The sequence below is a fragment of the Rhinoraja longicauda genome, chromosome 9 (genome assembly GCF_053455715.1).
Source record: "Rhinoraja longicauda isolate Sanriku21f chromosome 9, sRhiLon1.1, whole genome shotgun sequence".
In the NCBI taxonomy this organism is placed as follows: domain Eukaryota; kingdom Metazoa; phylum Chordata; class Chondrichthyes; order Rajiformes; family Arhynchobatidae; genus Rhinoraja; species Rhinoraja longicauda.
The window spans coordinates 65,706,797-65,725,816 of NC_135961.1; the positions used below are offsets into that span (position 1 = coordinate 65,706,797).

The following is a 19,020-nucleotide window of genomic DNA, read 5'->3' on the forward strand; positions in this document are numbered from 1 at the left end:
ACAGTCCCGCCATTCCGGGAATTAACCTAGTGAACCTACGCTGCACGCCCTCCATAGCAAGAATATCCTTCCTCAAATTTGGAGACCAAAACTGCACACAGTACTCCAGGTGCGGTCTCACCAGGGCCCGGTACTACTGTAGAAGGACCTCTTTGCTCCTATACTCAACTCCTCTTGTTACGAAGGCCAACATTCCATTGGCTTTCTTCACTGCCTGCTGTACCTGCATGCTTCCTTTCATTGACTGATGCACTAGGACACCCAGATCTCGTTGAACTCCCCCTCCTCCTAACTTGACACCATTCAGATAATAATCTGCCTTTCTATTCTTGCTTCCAAAGTGAATAAGCTCACACTTATCTACATTAAACTGCATCTGCCATGTATCCGCCCACTCACACAACCTGTCCAAGTCACCCTGCAGCCTTATTGCATCTTCCTCACAATTCACACTACCCCCCAACTTAGTATCATCTGCAAATTTGCTAATGGTACTTTTAATCCCTTCGTCTGTCATTAATGTATATCGTAAATAGCTGGGGTCCCAGCACCGAACCTTGCGGTACCCCACTGGTCACTGCCTGCCATTCTGAAAGGGACCCATTTATCCCCACTCTTTGCTTTCTGTCTGTCAACCAATTTTCTATCCATGTCAGTACCCTACCCCCAATACCATGTGCCCTAATTTTGCCCACTAATCTCCTATGTGGAACCTTGTCTCTCCCTTGTCAATTTTCCTAGTTACATCCTCAAAAAATTCCAGTAGATTTGTCAAGCATGATTTCCCCTTCGTAAATCCATGCTGACTCGGAATGATCCCGTTACTGCTATCCAAATGCTCAGCAATTTCGTCTTTTATAATTGACTCCAGCATCTTCCCCACCACTGATGTCAGACTAAAGCTATTAAAACTCCAAGGTTGTTTATTGTGGGTTTTACGGAGTACTACTGTATACATACATATCTGTTGTGCTGCTGCAAGTAAGAATTTCATGGTACCGTTTTGGGACAGATGACAATAAAATGCCCTTGACCCTCAGAAATATGACATTTAGCCAAATCATGAATATAGACCTTGAATAGGCAACCCAAGCACCAATCCCAACTCATCTTAGCCTCAGGCCTGGTGCCTCGCTGATCTCAGCTTGCCAACCTGGCAAAGATACATTTATAACCACTCTTTGTTTTCTGTCATAATTACTGATTCTCAATCCTAGTTGATTTACTACCCCCAGACACTTGTTCAACAACTTCCTGTTTATCAGCGGTCTTCTGAAAATCCACGCACACTCACGCATCCACACACACGCACACGCACACACACACACGCACATACACGCACATCCAATGGGGCACCCTGATCCAACTTGTCACAACTTAAAGAACTCCAATAGATTATCCAAATATGATTTTTCTTTCTCAATTGCAGGCTGATTCTGCTCAATTCTACTTTTTATTCCGGGTGTTCTATTGTCGCATCCTTTATGATAAATTTCAGCATTGGCATTTTCCGCATATATTTTACCTCCATTCTTCAATAGTGCGGTCACATTTACTGACTTTCGATCTACAAGAATAATACCAGAATCTAAAGAATTTTGGAAAATGATAATCAGATTGTTCACGAGGAGCACAGAGGAGCACACTGTTAAGGATTAACACCCGGAAAGCTTCTGGACCTGACAACATTCCTGGTCGTGTGCTAAAAGACTGCGCAGCTGAGCTCACAGATGTCCTCACAGACATCTTCAACATCTCCCTGAGCCAGGCTGTTGTTCCCTTGTGCTTCAAAGAAACCACCATCATACCTGTGCCCAAGAAGTCTTCTCCATCCTGCTTCAACGACTACCGCCCTGTAGCGCTGACTTCAACCATCATGAAGTGCTTCGAGAGGCTGGTCATGAAGCAGATCAGATCCAACCTCCCCCCCTCCCTGGACCCGTTTCAGTTTGCATATCGAGCTAAGCGGTCCACTGAGGATGCCATCTCCTCTGCTCTACACCCAGCCCTCACCCACTTGGACACTAAAAACTCATATGTTAGGATGCTGTTCATAGACTTTAGCTCAGCATTCAACACCATCATCCCCCAGCAGCTGGTTTGTAAACTAACAAATCTGGGCCTCAGCCCCCTTCTCTGCAACTGGCTGTTGGACTTCCTCACTGCCAGACCCCAGTCCGTACGGGTCGGCAGCAACACATCGGACACCATCACGCTGAGTACGGGTGCCCCACAAGGATGTGTGCTAAGCCCCCTGCTCTTCACCTTGCTGACCCACGACTGCACACCCACCTACAGCTCCAACCACTTCGTCAAGTTTGCGGATGACACAACAGTGGTGGGTCTCATCAGCAACAACGACGAGACACACTACAGGAAGGAGGTGGACCAGCTGGCCGCGTGGTGCACAGACAACAATCTCTTCCTGAATGTGGAGAAAACAAAGGAGATTGTTGTCGACTTCAGGAGAACGCACACCCAACACCCCCACCCACTGACCATCAATGGTGCTGCTGTGGAGCAGGTGAGCAGCACCAAATTCCTGGGGGTGAACATCACCGAGGATCTCTCCTGGAGCAACAACATCACGTCCATCGCCAAGAAAGCCCAGCAGCGCCTCTACTTCCTCCGCAAACTGAAGAGAGCGGGAGCCCCCACACCCATCATGTACACTTTTTACCGAGGCGCCATCGAGAGCATCCTCAGCAGCTGCATCACTGTGTGGTTCGGCAGCTGCACAGCCTCCAGCCGCAAGACCCTGCAGCGCATAGTGAACACTGCTGAGAGGATCACTGGCGCCTCACTCCCAACACTCCTGGTCCTTTACACCACCCGCCTCACCCGCAAAGCATTGAGCATTGTGGGTGACCCCTCCCACCCCTCCAACAGCCTCTTCACCCTCCTGCCTTCAGGGAGAAGGTTTCGCAGCCTGAGGTCAAGCACCACCCGACTAAAGAACAGTTTTTTCCACCAGGCTGTCAGGATGCTGAACTCTCTCCCCTCCCTTCCTCCTCTCTCCCCTGCCCCTATTGGACCTGGACTTTAACACCCCACACACACGCACATCCAGCACCAGACACTTTTGAATTTTTTTTTTAACGCATTTGAAGTGACTATATTTTATATTTTATATTTTATGTTGATTGTTGTTTGCTGTGCCTTTTTAATTTTAACTTAGTTTTATGCACTTTGTTCCTCGGGATTGTGGGAAACGGTATTTCGATTTTCTGTCTGTGTAAACTGGCTGAGGATTGACAATAAAATTGACTTTGACTTTGACTTTGACTTGATCTCCATAGTGAGCTCTCTATATATTCAGTGATGTAGATTGTCAGATCTTGGGGTTCATCATCGTTTAATGGCATCAACTTCTATCAGATATTTTGTCATAGTTGATATCCACGTAAATACTGACAGTTTTCTGGAAGCAGATGACTGCCTTTTGGGCAATGATTTGGTGCCCTGATGTAGGAATGCCGGGCACGATACAGGAGGTGATTCACGGTCTGCAGGGTGGTGTCTTGAGCAAAGAAGAGGAAGAAACTCAGCGGACCAGGCGGCATCTATGGAGGATATGGACAGATATTGTTTTGTTTCAGGACCCTTCTTCAGAATGAGAGTATGCGGGAGAAAGCTGGAAAAGAGTGGTGGGAGACTTAAAAAAAAAAAAGATATCTGTGGAATTCTCTGCCTCAGAAGACAGTGGAGGCCAATTCTCTGAATGCATTCAAGAGAGAGCTAGATAGAGCTCTTAAGGATAGCGGTGTCAGGGGGTATGGGGAGGGGGCAGGAATGGGGTACTGATTGTGGATGATCAGTCATGATCACATTGAATGGCGGTGCTGGGTCGGAGGGCCAAATCTCCTGCACCTATTGTCTATTTATCACATCCTCAGACTTTTAGCCTCAGTCTAAGAAAGGATCCCAACCTGAAATGTCACCTATCCATGTTCTCCAGAGATGCTGCCCGATGCGCTGAGTTACTCCAGCACCTTGTGTCCTTTCAGATTTTTCAGTATTTCATCACACACATCTGTTGTTCTACATTCCCCTTGGATAGAAATACATTTGTCGTGGAGCTTACAGGCTGGCGATTTACACATTATTATTCCTCTAGCCTACAACAAAGTGGAGTTGTTCCTTCGACCATCATGAACAGGAAATATGAATAAAGTGGACGATGGAAATGACTGGGAAAAGAGAGGTGAACATTAGCACAATTATCACATTTGCCATTGTGACAATACGGTGCTTTGGAGAAAAATAACCACTTAGCTTTTTCTGTGAGTAATGAAAGGCTTTTATCAGGAGTTTACTTTTGTCTTCATAGAATAACCGTATATTTTTTTCATGTAAGAGAATAACTGCAGATGCTGGTACAAATCGAAGGTATTTATTTCACAAAATGCCGGAGTAACTCAGCAGGTCAGGCAGCATCTCAGGAGAGAAGGAATGGGTGACGTTTCGGGTCGAGACTTGAACTTCAGACTCTGAAGAAGGGTCTCGACCCGAAACGTCATCCATTCCTTCTCTCCTGAGATGCTGCCTGACCTGCTGAGTTACTCCAGCATTTTGTGAATTATATTTTTTCATGATCTATTACCCCAATTTTAATGCAGGATTATATCATGAGGCAAACAATTATCAGAGTTAATGAATGTTAGTCACAATAGTGATGTCAGATAGATTTGTGGCAAAAAAGGTTTTACTTGCAAAAAACCCATAATCAAATTTTGATTATCTGTAAGCTGTGTTTTGCTATAAAATATACCTCCAACTGCAATTTCAGACCAGTAACTAAAAACAATGTGGAGGAAATGGACAGATGATGTTGGGTCCCGACCCAAAATGTTGTTTGTTCAATCCCTTCACCGATGCCGCCTATTCCAGCACTTTTGCTCAAAATTCCAGCATCCGGAAGTCTCGTGTTTCCAGCTAACAATAATTATCCATCAGTCCCTATCAGTATTATCCCAGTTACCCAATGTGGTAAATATAACTTTAATAAACTCTAAATAACTTAAACAGAATGATATATGCCGTACACTACAAATAAAATGTATGTCTTGTGTGCTGGTCCTGGATAATTGTGGAAATACATCAGACACCCAAGTCAATATGAACCTCCAATTGACATTGCTTATTTCTAATCATAAATCATACAGAACAGAGACAGGCCCTTTGGCACATCTCGTCCATGCTGAACAGGATGCCTCATCAAATCTGGTCTCATTTGCCTGTGTTTGGCCCATCTATATACTAAGAATCTCCTTTGTTTGTTTGTTTGTTCCTGAACTACAGCCAAAACGGTACACGATAGCGCGACAATTTTAGGCCCACCTTACTCACCGTCGTCCCTTTGGTGCTAATGGAAGAAGTTTCATTGAAATCGGTGTTGTATTATTAAAGTTATTCACATCTTAAAGTTTAAATCTATCTCCTGGGGAGGGAGGGGGGGTTGAGGGGATGGAGTGGGGGGGAGGGGAAGGAGGGGAGGGGAGAGGTAGGGGGAAGGAGAGGGGAGGGGAGGGGGGGATGGGGGGAGGGGAGGGGGAGGGGGGGAAGGAGGAGGGGGGAGAGGGGAGGGAGGGAGGGGGAGGGGAGGGGGGAGGAGAGGGTGCTGCACCAATGCAGGAGAGGTTTGGGCCCAATGGGTCCACTTGGTCTAGTATCCCTCTAAACCTTTCCCATCCATTTATGTTATAGCAGGAGTATGTGGAATGTTTTTATTGGCAAAACATTAGATGGACCTATCACCCAAGACCAGAGTGTGATAGAGTCATAGAGTGATACAGTGTGGAAACAGGCCCTTCGGCCCAACTTGCCCACACTGGCCAACATGTCCCAGCTACACTGGTCCCACCTGCCCACATTTGGTCCGTATCCCTCCAAATCTGTCCTATCCCTGAACCTCTAACTGTTTCTTAAATGTTGAGATAGTCCCAGCCTCAACTACCTCCTCTGTCAGCTTGTTCCATACACCCACCACCCTTTGTGTGAAAAAGTTACCCCTCAGATTCCTATTAAATCTTTTCTCTCTCACCTTAAACCTATGTCATCTGGTCCTCGATTCACCTACTCTGAGCAAGAGACTGTGTGCATCTCCCCGATCTATTCCTCTCATGATTATATATACACTTCTATAAGATCGCCCCTCATCCTCCTGCGCATCGAACCGATCCATTCCTCTCATGATTTTATACATGCTTATGGGGTACGTCATATAACATGAAATTAAAACAATATTTTTCTATTAACTGGTATTTTTCTGTCATGTACCTCATATATGCATCTGTACCTTGAGCTGCAGCTCGGTTCCAGTATATCAGAGCCATATGATAGCAATCGATCTTTGAGCTGAGTGACGTTTGCTCTAATTTAAAAAAAAACATGTCACTGAGTTCATTGCTGAGCACATCAACAATCTCAGTTCTAAATGGCCTACCCCTTATTCTTAAACTGTGGCCCCTTGTTCTAGACTCCAACATTGGGAACACGTTTCCTGCCTCTAACATGTCCAACCCCTTAATAATCTTATACTTTTCGATAAGATCGCCTCTCATCCTTCTAAATTCCAGTGTATACAAGATTTTAGCTCTTGTGTTTTTGTACTCACCATATTCTAGAATGTGCGCTATGTTACTCTGAGCCGTTTCGTATCCTTGCTCTGCAAGGAATAAATACTGAAGAAAGGCAGATTCTATATCATTTTCCTTGTAGGCAAAATATGCAGACAGGAATCTCTCAGTCCACTGACCTCGTTCGCAAACATTCTTGTAAAGCTGAAAAAGGGAGGGAAAGCTTTAATAAGTTAAGAATCACAAAAAAAATTGGAAGATCAGTTTCAAATGTGGAATTAGAATTTCATTAAATTATTGAACTGATTTAATATTTCGTCTCCCTGTATATCGTGCGTTCGATTTTAGACTTCCAGAAAAACGCATAAAATGAACATGTATACAATTCTAAATATATACGTACAGGTCTACAATCAAAAACATTTCTAAATATTTACCATACAGTGAATCTTCTCATTAATTAACAAAAATGAAAGATGTGACAAGGGACTTATTCACTCCTCACTGCAGTAGAAGCATTTTTTATTATAAATGACTAAAATAAATATGTTGTGTAAGAAATTAACTGCAGATGCTGGTACAATCAAAGGTATTTATTCAAAAAATGCTGGAGTGACTCAGCAGGTCAGGAAGGGTCTCGACCCGAAAAGTCACCCATTCCTTCTCTCCTGAGATGCTGCCTGACCTGCTGAGTTACTCCAGCATTTTGAAAATAAATATGTTAGTTATTTTCAAAGTACCGCTATTAAAAATTGTCAAAAACTACATTAGCTTCTTTTTGCTTTGGGAACTTGGAACCCTAACCCTAATTTTTTTAAATATAAAATGTCCACGTTTTATAAAATGTGTGGTCACAGTTATTGGGTATCCCAATAGGTTGATCTCACAGTTCCAACCAAAGAATGAGGAAAAAGGGGACTATAATGTCCAGTTCAGAAGTTACAGGGGCAGAATTGGGCCATTCGGCCCATCAAGTCTACTCTGCCATTCAGTCATGGCTGAGATGGCTAGTTATGGAAGTGCCTCCGCCACATTGGAAGGTTTCAGTTCCAAGTTTAAAAAAAGCTATAACTATTGGCTAAATTTTAGCTAAACAAACAACAGTTGGAAAACCAGCCTTATAGATAATTGAAAACCTGATCACGGAGTGTACTTGAGGACATAACACTATTTGTCATTGTTCGTGATTATAGTTTATCAAGTCCAGTATCCCAGGTTAAAGAATAGGATAGACATTTGCTGAATATTAAATAGATAAATTGAAATACTCAATACAATTGTATCATAAGAGCATTCTTGAGTAATCTCCAAGTATCATAATTAGCAAGGGTGCTTTCCTGTACTAATCCACAGTGGGAGGCCACGGTGGCGCAGTGGTAGAGTTGCTGCCTAACACTGCTTGCAGCGCCTGAGACTCGGGTTCGATCCCGACTACGGGTGCTGTCTGTATAGAGTTTGTACGTTCTCCCCGTGACCTGTGTGGGCTTTCTCCGAGATCTTCGGTTTCCTCCCACACTCCAAAGACGTACAGGTTTGTAGGTTAATTGGCTTGGTGTCTGTGTAAAATTGTCCCTAGTGTGTGTAGGATAATGTTAATGTGTGGGGATCGCTGGTCGGTGCGGACTCGGTGTGCCGAAGGGCCTGTTTCCGCGCTGTATCTCTGAACTAAAAAACTAAACTAAACTAAACTAAGCAATGTTTCACTTTAAATGCATTTATATTGGTAGCATTTTTGCCTCTTGATCAGAAGGTTGTAGGTTCAAGTTAATTACTGAGATTCAACGAGTTAGGTTGATCAACATAGTTTTCAGACTAAAGACAAATGAATTAGAATGCATGGTAAATAAAAATTATGATGGTTTGGTTAAACAAAAGTCACAAAGTGCTGAAGTAACTCAGTGGGTCGGGCAGCATCTCTGGAGAACATGGGTGGGTGATGATTCGTGTTGGTCCAGACCTGAAGCGTCACCTATCCATGTTCTCCAGAGAGGACCCAGATCTGAAACATCTCCTGTCCATGTTCTCCGTGGACGCTGCCTGACCCACCGTGTTACTCCAGTACTTTTGTGTATCTTTTTTATGAAACTGGCATCTGCAGTTCATGGTTTAGACACAATGTTTTGCTGGTTCGCCTTCAGTGAAAAAACAATACAGTTTGACAGGGTTGAGTAATGGTATAATGAACTGTGAGTCTGTGAAAGAAGTAAGACTGCAAACCCATCCCCTTCTTTTGTTATTTTACCATTCAAAGTCAACGGTACTGATGATATTGAAATTGATCGTACAGGTTTCATCACCTCAACAGCTGTAAGACAGGATCTGACCACTCCAGTTCCACTCCCATACATCTGAGCTAGATTATGCAGAGCCAGGGCATGTCCAGCTTGCGAGGCTTGGTGAAAATACATCATTGCCATTTTATAGTCTCTCTTGACACCTAAGCCAGCTGTAATAAAAGAGAGTTCATATTCACTTACTTTTGGCACGACATTTTGTAAACCTCCTATAATCAATACATTGCGCAGGCTCGGCGATGGTTTCGCTGAACACCTCCGCTCAGTCCGTCTCAACCAACCTGATCTCCCGGTGGCTCAGCACCTCAACTCCCCCTCCCATTCCCACACTGACCTTTCTGTCCTGGGCCTCCTCCATTGCCAGAGCGAGGCCCAGCGCAAATTGGAGGAACAGCACCTCATATTTCGCTTGGGCAGTTTACACCCCAGCGGTATGAACATAGACTTCTCTAACTTCAGGTAGTCCCTGCTTCCCCTCTCTATCCCCTCCCCTTCCCAGTTCTCCCACTAGTCTTCCTGTCTCCGACTACATCCTATCTTTGTCCCGCCCCCTCCCCTGACATCGGTCTGAAGAAGGGTCTCGACCCGAAACGTCACCCATTCCTTCTCTCCCGAGATGCTGCCTGCCCCGCTGAGTTACTCCAGCATTTTGTGTCTACCATTAAAACAGTACATCTCTTGCTCTTACTATAGTGCATAACTCCCAGTTGAAACTGCCCATCGACCCATCCCTTATCTGCTGCCTTCTTGAAATATTTTAATGCCTCTTCATAATCCTGAAATAAAAGAAAGAATGATTTGCTTTACATCAGGGACTCAGATTTACAAATATATAATTTTGTCTCTTTTGTGATATCAGATGTCTTAGAACAGCAATCTTACCACTGGTACTCCCTTTCCATAAAGATAAACTAATCCTAATCCTGTTAGTCCAATAGGGTTGTCCTGAAATTAAAAGGAGTTTAGTTTATTTATTGTCACGTGTACCAAGGTACATGGAAAATATTTTATATATCACGTGCTGACCAGTCAGCGGAAAGACAATACATGATTACAATCGAGCCGTCCACAGTGTACATGATACATGAGAAAGGGAACAACATAAATAGCGTTTAGTGCAAGATGAGGCCAATTCTCTGAATGCATTCAAGAGAGAGCTAGATAGAGCTCTTAAGGATAGCGGAGTCAGGGGGTATGGGGAGAAGGCAGGAACGGGGTACTGATTGAGAATGATCAGCCATGATCACATTGAATGGCGGTGCTGGCTCGAAGGGCCGAATGGCCTACTCCTGCACCTATTGTCTATTTTCTATTAACATATAAAATTCTTAAGGGGTTGGAGAGGCTAGATGCGGGAAGATTGTTCCCGATGTTGGGGAAGTCCAGAACCAGGGGTCACAGCTTAAGGATAAGGGGAAGTCTTTTAGGACCGAGATGAGAAAACATTTCTTCACACATAGAGTGGTGAGTCTGTGGAATTTTCTGCCACAGAAGGTAGTTGAGGCCAGTTCATTGGCTATATTTAAGAGGGAGTTAGATGTGGCCCTTGTGGCTAAAGGGATCAGGGGGTATGGAGAGAAGGCAGGTACAGATTACTGAGCTGGATGATCAGCCATGATCATATTGAATGGCGGTGCAGGCTCGAAGGGCCGAATGGCCTACTCGTGCACCTATTTTCTATGTTTCTATGACGTCCGATTAAAGATAGACCGAGGGTCTCTATAACCAATCTATAATGTGGTAGATTGTAGCTCAGGACTGCTCTTTAGTTGTGGTAGGATGGTTCAGGTCAGTGGATACAGCATTGAATTTGCAGGAAGCATAGAGAGCATAAAGTTACGCCAAAGGGCCTATTTCCGTGCCAGAAGACTATTAAGTAGAGGTTACATGCCACAACAAAATAAAAAATAATTACACCAAACTTGAAATGTGGTGAACATATTTCAAACTTTTTTCAGAATAAATTTCAGCAGATCTTTCATGAAGATCTGTAATAAACAAGGTATGTTATGCCATTAAATGGACAACATGTTTTCTGGGCATTGACCTTGGGTATCTGAATGTCCTATCTTGATTCTTATAGAAGAGCATTGAGAATTTTGCCTGTATTTTAGAGAATAGATTATTATATATGTCTCTGGTGTATAAAGAACAACAATTGTATGAAGAAACCTCCAAATTGACTTAAGCAGTCATTTTAGGAATTATACATTGGAAAGAACATATCCCAATTAAATGGAATTAGTTCCAAGATAATTAATTTTGATGAAGATTCACCTAATTAAATGTAATATCAATTAATAACTGAAGAAAATGTCGCAAAGTTCCTCAGGGGTCAAGAGAAGCCAAAGAGAAATGATTTTGTTGGAAGGAATTGCAGATGCTGGATCAGTCTGTAGAAGGGCGTCACCTAATCCTTTTTTCCAGAGATGCTGCCTGAACCGCTGAGTTACTCCAGCGTTTTGTGTCTGTCTTGCGAAGCAAAAGGAATTAACTAGTTTTTGTCATATGGGACAGAACATATATAAAATATGTCCCATTGAAAAGAAGTTGATTGGTTCAGTAAGGTACATGTATAAAAAGAGATATCAATTAATTGGTGTAAGAAGGAACTGCAGATGCTGGTTTAAACCAAAGACAGACACAAAATGCTGGAGTAACTTAGCGGGACAGGCAGCATCTCTGGATAGAAGGAATGGGTGACATTTCGGGACGAGACCCTTCTTCAGACAGGTCTCGACCTGAAACGTCACCCTTCCCTTCTGTCCAAAGATGCTGCCTGTCCCGCTGAGTTACTCCAGCATTTTGTGTCAATTCATTGGATTCATTCAATTCATTGGATTGGTTTCTCACCATTGAGTGCTCCATAAACAGAAGAACAAAACAGATGAAAGAAAAAGAAGCATTAAATTGGTAAAATTAATTCCAAATTAAATAAACCCAGGCTAGCAATGGAAAAATGGCATTTAGAGTCATGGAGTCAAACAGCATGGAAACAGGCCCTATGGCCCAACTTGCTCATACTAACCCCATCTGCACTCGTCCCTTTTGCCCGCATTTGGCCCATATCCCGCTAAACTTTAGTTTCATTCAGTTTAGAGATATAGCGGGTCACAGGAAGAATGTATAAATTCCGTACATACAACACCTGTAGTCAGGATCAAACCAGGGCCATTGGCGCTGTGAGGCAGCAGCATTATGCCTTCCGAAACATCTCCTATACATGTAACTGTCCAAATGTCTTTTAAATGTTGTTCGAGTGCCTGCCTCAACTACACCCCACTGGCAGCTCGTTCCAGATACCCACCACTCTCAGTGTGATTTGTGGTGAGTCTTTTTGTAAGATTGGTAACACCAGACAACAGTAATGGGAAGAAAGGAATATAATTATATTGTGACATAAATACATGAAGAAGTTTTTAACACAAGAGAAGGTAGGTTTTGCATATTATGCACAGATAGCACAGTTATACATCTTCCATCTGATCTACATTCTCTCCATAAGGGCGGCACGATGGCGCAGTGGTAGAGTTGCTCGCTTGCAGCGCCGGAGACCCGGGTTCGATCCTGACTACGGGCGCTGTCTGTACAGAGTTTTACGTTCTCCCCGTGACCTGCTAGGGTTTTCTCCGAGATCTTGGGTTTCCTCCCAAGCTCAAAAGACGTACAGGTATGTTGGTAACTTATTATTATTTCATATTTCATATTTCAGATACAGCGCGGAAACAGGCCTTTTCGGCCCACCAAGTCAGCACCGCCCAGCGATCCCCGCACATTAACACTATCCTACACACACTAGGGACAATTTTTACATTTACCCAGTCAATTAACCTACATACCTGTACGTCTTTGGAGTGTGGGAGAAAACCGAAGATCTCGGAGAAAACCCACGGAGGTCACGGGGAGAACTTACAAACTCCGTACAGACAGCACCCGTAGTCAGGATCGAACCTGAGTCTCCGGCGCTGCATTCGCTGTAAGGCAGCAACTCTACCGCTGCGCCACCGTGCCGCCCCTACTTGGGTTGGTATGTGCAAAGATTGACCTTAGTGTGTGGCGGATAGTGTTAATGTGTGGGGATCGCTGGTCGGTGCGGACTCGGGGGGCCGAAGGGCCTGTTTCTATATCTCTAAATTAATTGAAAATGGTCAGTATTAAACTGCATTTAAAATAGATCAGATTTTTTACCTGAAACAGACTAACTTCCACAGAGTAAAAACAAAAAATTGCAGGAGAAAAATTTTCCAGTTCTGATGCAGGGTCCTGGACCTGAAACATCTCTCCTTCCACAGACACGGCCTCATCTGCCGAGTTTCTCTTGCATTTTCTGTTTTTATTTCAGATTTCAAGCACCTGCAGTTTCTTTTATTTCCATGGATCAACTTCCCTGTTAATCATGCTTGCCAAATACATACCTCACAGAGCTGCATCGAAACAAGTTTTACAACTTGAAGGAATGTATTTATTGATTATGTGTGGGAAAGAACTGCAGATGCAGGTTTACACCGTAAGACACAAAATGCTGGAGTAACTCAGCAGGTCAGGCAGTATCTCTGGAGCGAAGGAATGGGTGACATTTTGGGTCGGAGCGAGAGTCTGAGGAAAGGTCTCAACCCGAAACGTCACCTCTTTCCTTCTCTCCAGAGATGCTGCCTGTCCTGTTGAGTTACTCCGACAGTGATACATAGAAAAATCGGTGCAAGACTAGGCCATTCGGCCCTTCGAGCCAGCACCATCATTCAATATGATCATGGCTGATCATCTAAAATCAGTACCCCATTCCTGCTTACTCCCCATGTCCCTTGATTCCGTTAGCCCTAAGAGCTAAATCTAACTCTCTCTTGAAAACATCCAGTGAATTGGCCTCCACTGCCTTCTGTGGCAGAGAATTCCACAGATTCACAACTCTCTGGGTGAAAAAGTTTTTCCTCATCTCAGTCCAACATGGCCTACCAGTTATTCTTAAACTGTGACCCCTGGTTCCCCTGTAGGGACATACGGATTGGCTAGGTAGTCTAGAACCCTCGGATTGGTTTACGGGTCACGTGGTGTGGGAGCGCGAGGTTATTTGAGTGCCTGGCGCCAAACTAGAGTTAGAGATTAGATTAGCGAGCGAAGTTAGTGTTAGTCCAAGAGTAAGTACGTTGCGTTTGTCACGGGTTTTATCGACAATAAAGTCTTTGGATAATATCGCTCGTTTGGACTCACTACACCCCCAACATTTTTCCTGCATCAAGCCTGTCCAACACTTCAAGAATTTTATATGTTTCTATCGAATCCCCTCTCATCCTTCTAAATTCCAGCGAATATAAGCCCAGTCAACCCATTCTTTCATCATATGTCAGTCCCGCCATTCCGGGAACTAATCTGGTGAACCTGCCTCAATAGCGAGAATGTCCTTCCTCAAATTAGGAGACCAAAACTGCACACAATCTTTGCATCTGTTTTCAATATTTATTGATATGTTTACTTTTGGTTACAAGTTCAGACTTTAACAGGGACATAAATTTGGAAGTTGACAATCAGGTTTTGTTTACAACAGATATGAAGCTGAATTGTATATTTATATAAAGGAGTTATTTGCAAGGCTTACCCTCTCAGCTGCCATTCTATAATAGATGAGAGCAATTTCGTTACTCTGAGGCACTGCTTCATTCCCTTCAGAGTACATCTAAAAAAACAAAGTTGTGTTTAAAAAAATAGTCATTTAATTCAAAGAAGTTTAACACTGTTTAGTTTTTTGTTGTTATGTGTACCGGGGCCACAGTGAAAAAGCTCTTTTTTGTTGCCTGCTAACCAGGTAGGGTAAAGACTATACATGATTACAATCAAGCCATTCACAGTGCGAAGCCACAAGATAATCAATAGACAATAGGTGCAGGAGTAGGCCATTCGGCCCTTCGAGCCAGCACCGCCATTCAATGTGATCATGGCTGATCATTCTCAATCAGTATCCCGTTCCTGCCTTCTCCCCATACCCCCTGACTCCGCTATCCTTAAGAGCTCTATCTAGCTCTCTCTTGAATGCATTTAGAGAATTGGCCTCCATTGTCTTCTGAGGCAGAGAATTCCACAGAGTGAGTGGCAGGAATCATTGGAGGGGACATGGTGACCATGTCAGTCATGGTCTTAAAGTGCAGGACAGTGAGACATATTTGCCAAATTTATTGTTTTTGAAACTTACCATTTAGACAATAGACTATAGATGCAGGAGTAGGCCATTGGGTCCTTTGAGCCAGCACCGCCATTCACTGTGATCATGGCTGATCATCCACAATCAGTACCCCGTTCCTGCCTTTTCCCCATACCCCCTGACTCCGCTATCTTTAAGAGCTCTATCTCTCTCTTGAAAGCATCCAGAGAAATAGCCTCCATTCCCTTCTGAGGCAGAGAATTCCACTGATTCACAACTCTCTGAGAGAAAATGTTTTTCCTCAACTCCGTTCTAAATGGCCTACCACTTATTCTTAAACTGTGGCCCATGGTTCTGGACATGTCTCCCAACATCGGTAACATGCTTCCTGCCTCTAGCGTGTCCAATCCCTCAATAATCTTGTATGTTTCAATATGATCAATATGATGGGCGGCACGGTAGCGCAGCGGTAGAGTTGCTGCTTTACAGCGAATGCAGCGCCGGAGACTCAGGTTCGATCCTGACTACGGATGCTGCACTGTAAGGAGTTTGTACGTTCTCCCCGTGACCTGCGTGGGTTTTCTCCGAGATCTTCGGTTTCCTCCCACACTCCAAAGACGTACAGGTATGTAGGTTAATTGGCTGGGTAAATGTAAAAATTGTCCCTAGTGGGTGTAGGATAGTGTTAATGTGCGGAGATCGCTGGGCGGCACGGACTTGGAGGGCCGAAAAGGCCTGTTTCCGGCTGTATATATATGATATGATATGATATGATCCCCTCTCATCCTTCTAAATTCCAGCGTATACAAACCCAGGCGTTCCATTCTTTCAACATATGACAGTCCCGCCATCCCGGGAATTAACCTCGTGAACCTACGTTGCACTCCCTCAATAGCAAGAATGTCCTTCCTCAAATTTGGAGACTAAAACTGCACGCAATACTCCAGGTGTGGTCTCACTAGGGCCCTGCACAACTGCAGAAGGACCTCTTTGCTCCTATACTCAACTCCTCTTGTTACGAAAGCCAACATGCCATTGGCTTTCTTCACTGCTGCTGTACCTGCATGCTTACTTTCAGTGACTGATGAACAAGGGGACCCAGGTCTCGTTGTACTTCCCCTTTTCCTAACTAGGCACCGTTCAGATAATAATCTGCCTTCCTGTTCTTGCCACCAAAGTGGATAACCTCACATTCAGCCTATGTCACAAAGATCAAGAACTTTTGGTGTGCTGCCTCTGTAATTTATTTTTTCCCAAATTCAACTGGGCTAATTTATCTAACGTGCCCATTGCTTTGTTTCTAAATTTGTATTCAAGGCTGTCCTTTCTTGTTCTATTCTCTGCCAACCTGAGATCACTAAAAATAAGGCTGACCAAGTCCATTCTGCATCACTTCCCAGTTATCTCCGTATTGTATTGTTGCCCGTTTACATATTCTGTTGTGCTGCTGCAAGTAAGCATTTCATTGTTCAATCTGGGACATATGACATAACCTGCAGCTCAACACTGAAAAGGCTGAGGAGTTAGTGGTATTTATTCACAAAATGCTGGAGTAACTCAGCAGGTCAGGCAGCATCTCAGGAGAGAAGGAATGGGCGACGTTTCGGGTCTGAAGAAGGGTCTCGACCCGAAACGTCGCCCATTCCTTCTCTCCTGAGATGCTGCCTGACCTGCTGAGTTACTCCAGCATTTTGTGAATAAATACCTTCGATTTGTACCAGCATCTGCAGTTACTTTCTTACACGAGGAGTTAGTGGTGGACTTTAGGAGGAGAGGAACACCCCTGTCCCCTGTCGCCATCAGTTTACTAGGGAGTACAAATACCTTGGAGTGTACGTGGACAGTAAACTGGACTGGTCCAGGAACGCTGAGGCCCTGTATAAAAATGGACAGAGCCGGCTGTTCTTTTGGCGAAGGCTCCGCTCCCTCAATGCCTGCAGTGAGATGCTGCAGATGTTCTCCCCAATCGGTGGTGGCCAGTGCCATCTTCTTCGCTGCCGTGCGCCGTGGGCAGCAGGGCGAAGGCCGCGGACGCCAATAGGATCAACAAACTCATCAGGATGGCTGGCTCCGTCCTGGGGGTGGAGTTAGATTCACGGGAGGTGGTCTTGGAGGGGAGGATGCTCCTCAAACCGCGGAGCATCTTGGACAATACAGCTCACTCCCTCCGTGACACACTGGTCAACCTGAGGAACACCTTCAGCGACAGACTGGTCCCACCGAGATGCAGCAGAGAACACCACAGGAGATCCTTCTTCCCTGTGGCTATCAAACTGTACAACTCTTTCCCTTTCTGTCGTGGGGTAGACTGAGACTGAACCCCCCTCCCCAATCTTTGCACATCCCCAATCCTTTCCACTCACCACTTTAATTTCATGTTTCATGTATTTTGTGTTTTATGGCTGTCGGCAGATCAATTTCCCTCCTGGGATAAATAAAGTTCTATCATATCATCATATCATATCATAAAACACTCTTGACTCTATTGCTGTGTTAACGTCTGGATAAGCTATTGTTTGATTCCCAGTCTTTACTTTAATTCCATCCTTGGTCTCACCATTCTATGTGATCTGCAGTCTTCCCATTTTGATCTGCTGAGGCATCCCAGGATTTTAACAAGTCCCTGAATTTTTCACACAATTTCGTCGGGAAAATTTGACATTTATCCATACAATTACCGACAACTTTGGAACTCCTGCGTGAATGCAGAAATCCTAATGATTACTTTGGCTGTTCATTGTTGTTTTCCTGATGGCTGATGCATTATTTCAACTGGCAACCTACCACAGGTATAATCTTATACTCAATAACATGCCCGATGAAGGCAAGCATACCATACACAGAAGATAGACACAAAATACTGGAGTAACTCAGCATCTCCAGATAGAAGGAACAGGTGATGTTTCGGGTTGAGATCCAAAATGTCACCCATCCTTTCTACCCAGAGATGTTGCCTGTCCTGCTGAGTTACTCCAGCATTTTGTGTCTAGCTTCTGTGTAAACCGGCATCTGCAGTTCCTTCTTACACATACCATACGCAGATTGCACAGATTAAACATTTACCAACAGGGTCAGAAGCAAGTACATGCAGTTAAAATATCTTTAGTCTACAAATATTACTTGTCCAATTCAATTAATTGATCAAAACGTTTTTAAAAAAAATTATCTCAACAAGTTGAAATGATTTTAATCTAAACTGAGAACAAAAAGGATCATTTTATTCACACAAAAGACCATCAATTTTTCAACACGATTACCTTTCCTAAAAATCCCAAGGCATTTGCACTGCCGCCTTCTGCAGCCTTTGATAGGTAGTAGAAAGCCTTCTGGAGGATAAAGGGAATATCAGTAACTAAGTTTATTATGAATAGATATCGTTCAAAAGATGATTTATAATTCCATTCCTTTTTGTCTTAATAAAATAAGTAAATCCTAAAGCCGGAATATTACATTATAAAAAATGTTTTTCACTGCATACATCTTCCTCTCCTCTGAATGACACAGATGCACACATTTCCACAAGTGTTGGTGGCCCACTATTCTGCAGCTTCATATGAGAGTGTGAGTGCGTGAGAGCGTGAGTGCGTGAGTGCGTGAGTGAGTGAGTGAGTGAGTGAGAGAGAGAGAGAGAGAGAGAGAGAGAGAGAGAGAGAGAGAGAGAGAGAGAGAGAGAGAGAGAGAGAGAGAGAGAGAGAGAGAGAGAGAGAGAGAGAGAGAGAGAGAGAGAGAGCTTTCTGACTTTTCTCTCCTTATCATAACAAAGACAAAACTGAAGCAATTTACTGCTCCCTGGTTGTTCCTCACTTGACACTCTCTGATTTGAAACAGATTGGAAATGAGACCTCCTGGGTGGTACAGCTCAGATGTGTCTTCTGTATTTCTGTTATTGCTGACTGACACCTCCACAGTCAGCGTTTGTGCCTTCAGTTTTTTCAACCCCTAAGATATAGCCTTTCCTCTCATTCATCTCTGTCTCCCTATTTCAGCCTCCCTTAAGAATATAGTTCACAAGTTA

General features: G+C 43.9%; 1 protein-coding gene across 1 annotated transcript in view; it reads right to left on the reverse strand.

The window, feature by feature from the left end:
- The window catches only part of LOC144596823 (protein sel-1 homolog 1-like), a 67,571-nt gene that overhangs the window by 12,163 nt on the left and 36,388 nt on the right, over positions 1-19,020 (reverse strand). The window contains exons 11-17 of the mRNA XM_078405657.1: positions 18,263-18,331; positions 14,466-14,543; positions 9,755-9,817; positions 9,561-9,648; positions 8,876-9,024; positions 6,617-6,782; positions 6,299-6,373 (exon numbers count right to left, since the gene is read on the reverse strand). Coding sequence (XP_078261783.1) covers positions 6,299-6,373; positions 6,617-6,782; positions 8,876-9,024; positions 9,561-9,648; positions 9,755-9,817; positions 14,466-14,543; positions 18,263-18,331 — 688 coding nt within the window. The remainder of the gene's footprint in view (positions 1-6,298; positions 6,374-6,616; positions 6,783-8,875; positions 9,025-9,560; positions 9,649-9,754; positions 9,818-14,465; positions 14,544-18,262; positions 18,332-19,020) is intronic.